This window comes from Gavialis gangeticus, unplaced genomic scaffold (assembly GCF_001723915.1).
Source record: "Gavialis gangeticus isolate Ggan-Ray unplaced genomic scaffold, GavGan_comp1, whole genome shotgun sequence".
NCBI lineage: Eukaryota > Metazoa > Chordata > Crocodylia > Gavialidae > Gavialis > Gavialis gangeticus.
The window spans coordinates 81,272,429-81,284,249 of record NW_017729025.1 but is presented as its reverse complement, the minus strand read 5'-3'; the positions used below and the strand labels follow the sequence as shown (position 1 = coordinate 81,284,249).

Here is an 11,821-nt window from a genome sequence, read left to right as displayed (position 1 = left end):
GGCTGACCAATGCCTGCCTCCACCCCACCCCATGCACACTCTTTCAGTGCAGGGGGCTCAATCAGTCCCCCTACGCCCCTTTTCCCCCCAGCCGACTTACCAGCCGGACACTGCTCTCCAAGCTGCTGGGCTGTATATCAGCAATCAGATCAATATCAGCTGATATAGACTATTAATCAGTATTGGCCAAAAAAAATCTTTATTGGTGCACCCTGTAGAAGTAATTAGCTTACTTGACTAGAAAAACAGACAAAGACCAGATGTACTGATACTGCTCTGAGATAAGGAATCCGTATGCCTACATTCCTTGGGTTATCTTGATATATTGCCCTATGCATAGATAGTTTGTTTAAGTAAAACTTTCTAAGTTTCTGTGTAATTTACTATTGTTTTGTTTCTCCAAGGTATATTTTTTTATGTCTTTCTCTGTCTTAAGTATAAATATGCTTGTAACCTTAGAGAGTCTGAGAAATCCTTTGAAACAGACAAGTGGGTGATTCCCCTTGCTGTATGGAATTCTCCCTGTGATCACAGTATAGCCCTAAATAAAGAAAAGCTGGCTCTGTCAGTTCTGATTCAACCACAACGCGAAGTTTGATTTCTTCCACAACCCCTAATAGGGTTATTTAATTTAGAGAAGACTCAGGGCTGATTTGATAAAAGACTTCAAATTCCTGAAAGGCTAGTACAGAGAGAATGGAGATGGGCTTCTCTGTGGCAGTAGGGGAAAGGATTAGAAGCAATAGCCTCAAGCTTCAACAGGAGAAATTTGGCTGGAGTTTAGGAAGAACTTTTTGCTTGTAAGCATGGTAAAGCACCGGAACAAGCTACCTAGATAAATTGTAGAATATCTATCTTTGGAAGGTTTCAAGAGCAGGTCAGACATACACTTAGTTGGGTTGATTTAGTGAGGGATGATCCTACCTGGACCAAGGAATTGAAGCTGATGACCTGGTAAGATCCTGTCCAGCCCTACTTTCCTACAAACCTATGAACACATCTTGTTTTTGGTGGCTACCAGCATACTGCCTGTGACATACAATCAGACTCCCAGTTGAACTTACTTAATGGTGTCTGCAAAGCTGACACGGCGAGAGCTCTTCCGACGTTTCTCAGCATGGTAATCCTAAGAATGTGAAGGGCATAACCATTTGATTGGAAAATAGGTAGCAGTTCTTATTCCATATAAATGCAATCAGTACAACATTCCATGGGAAAGCTTGGGCATACAATATATGTGACACACTTATACATATGTTGACATATTTTAACAGCTAATTAGAGCAACAAGCCTGGAAATCATATGCAAATAGTAATGCTGCAGCCCTTAAAGAATTTCTTTTTACACTGCCTGTTCCTTATACTAGCGTTTCCCAACCAGTGTGCCATGGCACAAAAGTCTGCTGTCAGAAATGAACAGGTGTGCCGCAGAATTTTGACACGGCAATGAGCTACAATAGGTATGAGGATGGGGATTGCTTTACCAGGTGTGCCACGGAAAATTTTTATTAATCTAAGTGTGCCTTGGGCTGGAAAAAGTTGGGAAACAGTGCCTGATACTAATATTAGGATGTGCCTGACATTTTCCCTTTCTAAATCACAATTGCTGCAAATTTTGCTATAACCACATCTAATTTATCAAGAACAAAATAACCTCCAATCTCTATTTTTTCCCTTTCTTCCCTTTTCTGGATTTCTATATCCCACCTTCGCAGCAAGTAGCTCTTGTGGAACTGCTCTTTCAGGAATCAATCTTGTATTCAGCACAGCAAGCAAAACACTAATGATACGTTTCTCTCATTATTTGACATATTAAAAAAATGTAAATGATGCTCAGCAAGATTTCACAGAATTCCTCTCAATCCCTGCAGCTAGTCAGGAAGGATGGGATGAAAAAGGATGCATTAATTTCAGTATGGATGTAGTAGAAAAGGAAGTAAAAAGCAACCTCCTAGCCCCACTACAAAATCAGAACAGAGTACAGTGTTTCTCAAACTTTTTAGATTTGGGGCATCATTCCATATCTTTTTGTAAAATTTGGCAGCATTCTGATCAAGAACCACAGTTATAGGGCTTCAGCTTACCTCAGTGATTCTCCACTGGGGTGCTGCTACCGCCACCACCAGGTGGAACTGTCCCATATGTCTCATGTGCAGCCAGACCAGGAAGGGATGCAGCACAAGTGCACACTCTGCCTGCATTAGGGCCGTGATAAACCTAAAGTAGGCAGGAGTATGCAGTCCTGCCACAGTACTTCCTGGGCAGGTCCACCATGCTCCTCCCACAGTCCTTACCAAATCTGGTTGTGCACAAGATGCGTGGGGCAGTTCCAGCTGGGTGTCGTGGCAGCAGAACCGTACCATGGAACTCCTGAAAGGTTCTTGCAACACCCTTGCATGCTATGATTCCCTGGCCAAGAACCATTGGCATAAGATCTTACTTTTACAGTAAATATATTGTGTCACTGTAATGACATTGCCATATTGATGCAGAATCAATGTAAACAGAATAATGGAATGTTAAGACATTGATTCACAGCTGTATGGCTCTCTTTGGTCCCATTTAGTGATCAAGCACTTCTGATTCAAGACTAAGAATTGCTTAACTAGGGTAGTTTACAAAAGACTTGTGTGGCAGCACAGCAAAACTTTTCCTTGAAATACTTGAAATAATTGCTAATTAGGTCTCTCCTACCTCTCAAAACAAGGAAACTTGTTTTGTCAAGTAGCCCATACAAAAAGTAAAGAACTAAGCAGAGCAAATATTTTAACTTAAATAAAATATCAGTCTACCTGAGTGAATTCATTTCCACTTCCAAGGTCCTGAAGGGGACTGCGTGGAACCTTTAAAATCTGAAAATAAATATTTAAAATAGCTGAGAAGATATTAACTTGGGGTCCAACAACTGGCCACTTCATAAAAAGATGAGGTAGCGTTAGTAATATGTGCAATGGAGTCACTATTTCCTGTTATAATCGGGGTCAAAGCACATGCTTTAGAGGATGGACATTTGTAGTGGTTTCAGAAGGGGAGAAGCAGCTACTTCTTGGGTTGGCCTATACAGCATCTGTTAAGCTGTAACCCCTTAGGTGTGTGTGAATCTATACAAGTGTAACAAAATTGCTGCAACTGTTAACCTTGCTTCAACCAGGGTCAAAGCTGTGGTGATTTAGCACACTTGTGTCCCTACAGGATCAAGCACACATGACAGCTACAGAGCAAGTTATTGTGCTGTCATAAGCAGCAGTTCTCCCTTCCCTTATGGCTGCTTCCCAACCACTAGGGCTTCAAATACCACAACAGCCTGATATGTAGATTTCTGCATGGCAAGGCCATTCAGAATTCTATCTGGCAACAGCAGTGTATAGGATTCAAATATTAGAAAAGGGATAAGAAAGCAAGATTCATGTAGATAAGTCACTCTGCATGTCTGAATCGCCTCCTTTACTGTTTTAAAAACTTCCAATTCTGGTAGATAATAAAGTACATAAGCTTCCCCTTTAAATAGACATAATTTCCCTTTTTGTCAAAGAGCTACCTGCTGAGAGGCCAGGTATATTCTTTTTAATTATAAATCTTTCTATGAAAATTATGTCAGATTTTGTTGCATATTTCCATCCTCTTTCCATGATGCAACATTAAGAGAATTAAAAAAATAGTTGGTCAGTTGACCAGTATATCTAGCAAATAGCTATTTCAATGGGATATGGAGAAAAACAATTAAATAGCCTGAGTGAATTATAAAAGCAACAAGAACTATAATTAGACATAGAAACATAGATGGGCACTGGCACCTCATTTTCTCTTATTCTGTGGATTTTCTTTATGCTAATGAGAAAAGCAAGAACATTTTTAGTAGCTTCTAGTGATAAAATATCTTATCCTAGAAAATGTAATTGAAGTCAGACTCACCGAGGAAAGCCTTTTCTTTCTGACATGTTCTGTACAATCACTTGAGGGGGGAAGACAGAGACATTAGTGCATAAGTCCACACCAGAGATTTAAGCTATTCAAGATAACTGCCATCTGCAAAAACAAATTTCTAAAATGGACAATTTTGTTTTAATTAAAGGTACACTGATATATTGGTGCCATATCGGATTGGCACTGATAAAAGAAAAATTAACATTAGCAGCTATTGTTTTTTTTGGCTGGTGTAACCGGTAATGTGCTGATAAATATAATACGCCTTCTGGGTGGAGCAGTGTGCATGTGCAGAGCCACACACATACATGTGGCCAGGAGTGCAGCTGGGCAGCGTAGAGAGCAGCACCCTGCAAGCAAGTCTATGGAGGGGAAGGGGCAGGGAGCAGGATGGAGCTGTAGGCAGCTCGCACAGGGGGCATGGGGGGGGGAAGGAGGGAGGAAGTGGGGTGGCTTCCTGCTGCTGCACCACCCCCAGAGGGATGCATAGGGAGAATGTTCCCCCCAGGTTTGTACATGAGGTAAGGGCAGAGGTGGGCTGCCTGCTGCGGGCTCAGGGCTCTCCACCCTGCTGCCTTTGCCTTGGGAGCTATGTGTTGGCTGTGCATCCCCTGCCTGCCCCACAGTTGTGGGAGGAGGCGAGTTGTACCTCCTGCTGCTGGGTGAGCAGGGGATGTGCAGCCAGCACGTGCCTCCTGAAGCAAAGGCAGCAAGGCAGAGAACCCCAAGCCCACAGCAGGCAGCCTGCATCCGCCTTTGCAGCGCTCAGCTCCGCTCCAGTTAGAAGCATCCCTGTGTTTAAAAATCAAAGCACCGGTGCTTGAAGTAAAGCTCATTTGATATTCAAGTGACCCCGCTGCCATTTTTAAGTGCCAGGACACTGATACCCTGGATGAGCTGCCTGTGGCTTCATCCTGCTTCCCACCCTGGCCCCAGGATCCCATTCACCACCCCAGCTGGGCAGCACTCCCAACCCCTGCCTACTCCCTCCCTCACTGTGGGGGGTCTTGATTTGCTCCCCCCATACCCTTTCTCTCCCTCATGCCCCTTCCGCTCCACAGATTTACCTGCGAGGTGCTGCTCTTCACACTGCCTGGCTGCACTCCTGTAAATCACTTATTGGATTGGTATTGGCCAATATGCCTAGTGAATAATTGGCTAGCGGTATCGGCGAAGAAAATCTTTATCAGTGCACCCCTAGTTTTAATTTAAAACAATTTAGTCTAAGACTTTTTGGCAGAGTTTTTCTTAATACTAGTCAACAGAACAATTCTAGAAAACTTAACACTTTTCTTACTGAGACATTAAACAGCATACTACTGTGACATTTGTGGGAACTTTCCTTTATAGTAGGAAAGCTCTCAGTGTCTTCTGGGATCGAGACAGGCTTCAACATCTTTGAAGCCAGATGCTACGTTTGGTGCAAGAGGAAGCTTTACTATTAAAGAAAGCAGCTTTTGCCACTAAAATTCTTAGTGGACTCATCAACTTACTTTTCCTCATTTGGCTCTGAAAAAATCTTGTCCATTTCTGAAGGATGTACTCTTCCTGTAAAAAATATACTGCATTAGACCACAACAATACCTAAGAGTCAAAACAATAGTTAAATCACATTGAGCTGTGAAATCAAATCACTACTATTATAGTATAACATGCATTATTTTTTTTTTAGTCACAGGAAAGGATGCAAACCTGCCGGAGTTTTAAAGAGTTGCATTTTCTCTCTGTACTAAACAGTTAGATTCTTAGGTGGTTGATCCACCAGCTCCAAGTAGTGTTGGATATTTGACTTGTCAAAAAAAACCCTGCTCAACTGACAGGAAAGATATTGGCAAATGCTGGGCAAGTATTTTAATTGTTAAAATATTAGAAGAGTAAAGAGAGGAACTTTAATCTTCAACAGGTTATAGTTTTTCTAATTACAAAAAAAAGTTAACTATTATTGCAAAACAATGAAATTAAATTCTAAAAAATGTAATGAATTACTATAACAATGTTAAGTAAGCATAGATGTAAATAATATTCAAAACTGAACAGTTCTTCTCCCTGGATTTTATTCCAGAATGCCAGAGTCAGCCTGACTAGCTACAAAATAAAATTAACACACAAATAAAATACACATAGCAACTATAAATGATATGTTAGATTTTTTATGCTGCTGGCTTTGGTTCCTTTCTCGGCACAGAGTAGCTCCTGCAGCCCCATGTGGCTCAACAGGGGGCTGGGAAGGGAAAGGAGCCTGGAAGAACTAAGAAGCAGGGAAGGGAGTACTTGCTCATAATTGGAGCAGGACAGTGGATGTGGGTTTGTTTGGACCCTGACTCCTGCAGGATTGGGAGCAAGCAGCTGTCACTCCTAGCCAGCTGCCACCTATACCAGGGCATTCTTGGTGTCATGGAATGTTGACCAATATTTGAGACCCTGGGCAAATAATAGGTTGCTGGCTGGCATTATTTGGCTCATCAACTGACCAGCTGTAAATTTTCAGGATTTAAAGACTGAAAAAAACCTGAAAGTTAGTTTGTAAACCAGAATTGCATTTCTGGAGATCTACTATGATAGGTGCACAATGGATGTTGTTCCTCTGCATTTAGATATTCTCACTAGCAAACGGAGAATTAGCCATTATACTGCTTGTCCCCCCTCTCCAGTCTGCTGTGCCATGAGATTACCCACGCCACAGGTTAGCCACCACCCCTGCTCACTGGTCCATGCCTGCAGTGAGCGGACCAGGAAAGCCAAGGCTGCAACCAAACTCCATCTGGCTTCACATATCAAAGATAATAAAAAGTCCTTTTTCAGATATGTAGGGAGTCGGAAAAAAAGCAAGGGTAACATTGGACCCCTGCTGAACCAATGGGACAACTGATAACTGACACCCAAGAAAAAGCCAACCTGCTTAATGGGTACTTCGCGTCAGTCTTTCATCAGCCCAAAGAGACCACCCTGCCTTGCATGACGTGGGACAGCCAGGGTGAGGGCATATTTATACCCAGCATCAGTGTAGACCTTGTAAAGGAACACCTTAAGAGGCTGGACATCTTCCAGTCAGCTGGTCCTGACAGATTACACCCTAGATTACTCAAGGAGCTGGCAGGTGTCATAGCCCAACCATTGGCAAAAATATTTGAAAACTCTTGGCGCTCAGGTGAAGTACCTGAAGACTGGAAGAAGGCCAATGTGGCACCCATCTTCAAGAAAGGGTGGAAAGTAGATCCCTGGAATTACAGGCCAATCAGCTTGACCTCAATCCCCAGTAAGATTCTAGAGAAAATTATCAAAGAGACCCTTCTTGATAAGCTGGTTGATGGTAACATCCTGAGGGACAGCCAGCACAGGTTTGTCACAGGCAGGTCTTGCCTGACTAATCTCACCTCCTTCTATGACCAGGTGACTTATCACCTGGACAAGGGAGAAGAGATTGACATCATATATCTGGACTTCAAAAAAGCCTTTGATCTGGTGTCCTATGATCTCCTCATGGAAAAATTGGACAACTGTGGCCTCAGCTACACCACAGTCTGATGGCTGGGGAATTGGCTCCAAGGTCAGACCCAGAGAGTAGTAGTCAATTGGAAGTGAATCATTATGGCGCTCTGTGACCAGTGGTGTCCCCCAAGGCTCTGTCCTTGGAATGGTTCTCTTTAACATCTTTATCAACCATGTGGACACTGGTGTCAGAAGCAGACTGGCCAAGTTTGCTGATGATAAACTTTCTGGCATAGTGTCCACACCTGAGGATAGGCTAGTGATCCAGGCTGACTTGGATAAGCTTAGTAAGTGGGCGGATATAAGCCTGATGATGTTCAATACCGAAAAATGCAAGGTACTCCACCTCGGGGAGGGGGGGGGGGAAAAACCCACAGCACGCTTATAGGCTCAGCAGTGCACCACGGCTGAAAGATACTTGGGGGGTCCTGATCGACCACAAGATGAACATAAGCCACCAATGTGATGTCGCAGCTGGTAAAGCAAATAAAACTCTGGCTTGCATCCATAGATGCTTCTCAAGTAAATCTCAGGATGTCATCATCCTACTGTTCTCAGCCTTGGTGAGGCCACAGCTGGAATACTGCATCCAACTCTGGGCTCCACAATTCAAGAAGGATGTCGAGAAACTTGAAAGAGTCCAGAGGAGAGCCATGTGCATGATCAGAGGGTGAGTACAGGCCTTATGATTAGAGGCTGAGAGCCATGGGACTCTTCAGCTTAGAAAAGCACAGGCTCGGGGGGGACCTGGGGGCCGCCTATAAGTACGAAAGGTGTGTACATGAGGATCTGGGGGAATGTCTGTTCACCAGAGCGCCCCAAGGGATAACAAGGACCAACAGTCATAGACTCCTCCATGACCGTTTTAGGCGGGGCATAAGGAAAAACTTCTTTACTGGCCGAGGCCCCGAGGCCTGGAATAGACTCCTTCCAGAAGTGGTGCAGGCACCTACTCTGGACTTATTCAAGGAATGTTTGGATGCTTATCTTGCTGGGATCCTTTGACCCTAGTTGACTTCCTGGGGGCTGGACCTGATGATCTTCAGGGTCCCTTCCAGCCCTAATGTCTATGAATCTATAAAGGTGAAAGGGAGTGAAACAGAGTGCAAGTCAGGGTGGTCTGCGCAAAGTAGGTTCTATGTCTGCATATCAGCAAGGCATTAGGCATTTCTGTTTCCTGCACCTGAGCTAAATATAAATATTACCCTAGCAAATAAAAGGTGTTAGATTCTGTCCAGCATTCACATGTTCTGTTCCCAGAGTCCTCTGCAACATTTGTTAAGGTAGAAAGTTAAAGCATGTTATTGGCAGACGGGGCATAGCTCAGAGAGGACAGAGTATGAATGCACTCAGAGGGGTGGACTGTTCCTTCATTTTGTTTCCTAGTACAAATTCGGGTTAGCACAATGTTTCAGAAGAGCAACAAGGGACCACTGGTAACCTTCACTCAGTATTAGTTCCATTTTTGTTATTGAATTGTGGGGGAGGGAGTTGTGTTTTTAATTTGATTTTGTTTTTTCATGGAAAAAGGTACTAATTGTAGAAGACAGCATGAGAGAGTTAAGCCTGTGTAGTTATTAGAGTTGGTCAGACAGTTCCCAACAAAACTTATTAGAAAATGCCAATACCTTAAAACAAAAATGTTCTAATGAAGCAAAAGGAGGCTTCCTTTGCCTGCCTGGTTTCCTATCAGTTGACTGGCTGAAGAGCTCTGGCTTTCAGGGGGGACATCTCTAGGGGGGAAATGTCATACAAACTACCCTGAGGCTAGAGTTCCCCAACAAGACAGCCTGGAAATCCTGAGAATCCTGACTCCAGCTGGAATTCTTAGGACTTCTGGCCTTCCTACCTACAAGGCAAGTCACTTTGAACAGCAGGGTCTATGGCTCTAATGAAACTTCACCACATTGATTGCTGTGGTGAAGATCTCCAGCAATCCTCATAGTCCCTGTCTGTTCCTGAGCTCTGGAGACTGGAAACTCTGGCAGCAATTAAGTTGAACTGGCATGATTCCTGTCAGTCTCACACTGCCCACCGTTGACAAAAAGTGATAGACCCAATAGTGGGCAGAAATTAAACTAACAAGAAGAAAGCCAATTTCATTTAATAACCACCAGGAATCCTGGGAGCCATGTTTTCAAGAACTCATTGTAGATGTTTCCAAAATGAAACTGCAAGATTTTAGTTCTGTGAAAATTCTTCACAGGGCAAAAATAAGAATCTGGAAATTACTGCAGAATAGAAATGTGATTTCTGGGATGGTTCCTTAAAACATACAAGGGACATCAGGTGGCTCATACATGATCTTCCTCCATCTGTACTTGCTGTTATGGTCTAACTGTGACAATAGTCGTATGATAGAAACATCAGTGCAGAGATGTTCAGAGCAGGGACAGAAAAATGCAGACATGAGATACAGTTTTATTCCTTATTCTCAGGTGACAATCAGTTTAAATTAGAAGTGTCAAACATATGGCTGATGGGCTGGATCTGACTTGCAGAGCTATTCCATCTGGTGTACCAGGCTATCGGAAATTGGGGCCTTGCTTGTTGCCTTGCTGGATATGGCTGTTGATGGTAGAGGGGCAAGCAAAGGATGCGACAGTCCCTTTTACCCCAACAGACTCTTACCACAGTTGGCCCCACTACTGTGACAGCCATGGACCCCACAGATCTAGCCTAGGAGGAACCCCCGCAGTCTAGATCCAACCTGGGCTGAGTTTGACATCCCTGTTTTAATGTATACAAAGAGATTAACATGCAACATTTCTTCTCAACCCCAGTCATTTCTAGGCTGCCCTCTCCTCTTCCATCTCTCATATATCCCTGGGTCCACAGTTGCAACTGATTCTCAGGTCTGGTATTTATTACCAAGTTTGGCTGGCATAGCTACATCAGCAAGTCCCTGGGCTGGAAACATTTATAAGACAGAAGGAGGTTTCTGTCAGCTAACACCATGAGGCTGCTGGTTCCTGAACTATAGCAGCAGAAGCCCCCCAGTAGAAATGAAATTCTACTAGCAGAAGACATTTTTTGCCATCAGTATTGCACCAGTTCTCCTGAAGGGCCAAAGTTGTTTTCTACCAGAAGAGCTAGGTCCCCAGTGAGAGTTTGTCAATACACTGGCTGCTGGGCATGACCTTTTCACTCCTTCAGCTACGCTGACACAACTCTGTAACATGGACAAGACCTTTACACTTCAATCATTTTCAGGGATGGTGCAACTAAGTCTGACGAAAAACCCTTTCCTGCTGTGCATGCTGCATGTTCATTAGGGGACTCTGCTTACAATTATTTCTGTAGCAGGTCCATAGACCAAGACAAGCTCTAAATAACAGGAGCCTCAGAAGTGTAAGAGAACTTTAATCTCAGTGATATGTTCTTAATTATTTGAAAACACCTGGAGTGATAAATACAGCCTGAAACTAGAACTCAGAAATGTGAACTGCCCCATTCATCGCTGTTTGTGTTTTCTTATCCCACCTTTGTTTTAGCTGTTTGTTGGCCAGGGCCATGCACAGGGTACGACCATTCTCAGTTCCCTGTGCCATCTCAGTGCTCCATGCCTGTTTTCCATACAATTAAGTTTGCCAAATCACAGCTATTTACCCTGGTGTCAGCACTTTGAGGCATACTTCAAAGACAAAAAATGGTACCAAGGAGATTTGGGGAGCAGAGATGAAGCTTCCACCTTCAAAACCCAACTGGACAGCAAATCCTTTCCATTCCTTCCTGCATGGCTTCCGTTTCCCTTTCCCCTTGGGCCAGCAACATCAGGACAAGAGAGAGGCCAGCCTGGAGCCCCCTCTCAGCTGCTGGAAGCAGCAGGGTTGAGACAGGAGCTTCCTCAAGATCTCTCAGTCCACAAATCTTCCCAAGAAATACAAAAGGGGGCGGGGGGAGCTGCAGCGCCTGGTCTGGGATTGGAAGAAGTTGAGCAACCGCAGTAAAGCAGAGATTTGGAGAACACGAGGGTGGAGGGGCCTGCGGGAGGTCTCCAGTCCAACCCCGTCTCCAAGCAGGACCAGCCCTGACTACATCATCCCAGCCAAGGCTTTGTTAAGCCAAGTCTTAAAAGCCTGCAAGTATGGAGATACCACTGACTCTCTGGGCAGCCCGTCCCAGGGCTTCGCTGCCCGCCCCGTCAGAGTTTTTCCTGATATCTAACCTCAACTTCTCCTGCTGCAACTTGCGGTCCTGGATTCGATCTGTCACCTGCCGCCGCCACGAGCCGTGCGGCTCCCTCCCCCGCACCGGCAGCCCGGCCGAGTGGTCCGTCCGCGGAGGGGCCGAGGCCCAGGGGCCGCCACGGGGGCGGCGAAAATGGACCGGGCTCCACTACTCCCCAACCCTCCTCCCCCCGCCAGTGCCACTAGCGCCCCGGCCCCGCGCTCCCCCCGTGAGAAGC

General features: G+C 44.6%; 1 protein-coding gene across 4 annotated transcripts in view; it reads right to left on the bottom strand.

The window, feature by feature from the left end:
* The window catches only part of KNL1 (kinetochore scaffold 1), an 86,515-nt gene extending 81,046 nt beyond the window's left edge, over nucleotides 1–5,469 (bottom strand). For all 4 annotated transcript variants that reach the window (XM_019519007.1, XM_019519009.1, XM_019519010.1 and 1 more), the window contains exons 1-4: nucleotides 5,418–5,469; nucleotides 3,913–3,952; nucleotides 2,793–2,852; nucleotides 1,065–1,126 (exon numbers count right to left, since the gene is read on the bottom strand). In XM_019519007.1, the coding sequence (XP_019374552.1) occupies nucleotides 1,065–1,126; nucleotides 2,793–2,852; nucleotides 3,913–3,952; nucleotides 5,418–5,452 (197 nt within the window). In that variant the 5' untranslated portion in view covers nucleotides 5,453–5,469. The remainder of the gene's footprint in view (nucleotides 1–1,064; nucleotides 1,127–2,792; nucleotides 2,853–3,912; nucleotides 3,953–5,417) is intronic.
* Between the last annotated feature and the right edge of the window lie 6,352 nt (nucleotides 5,470–11,821).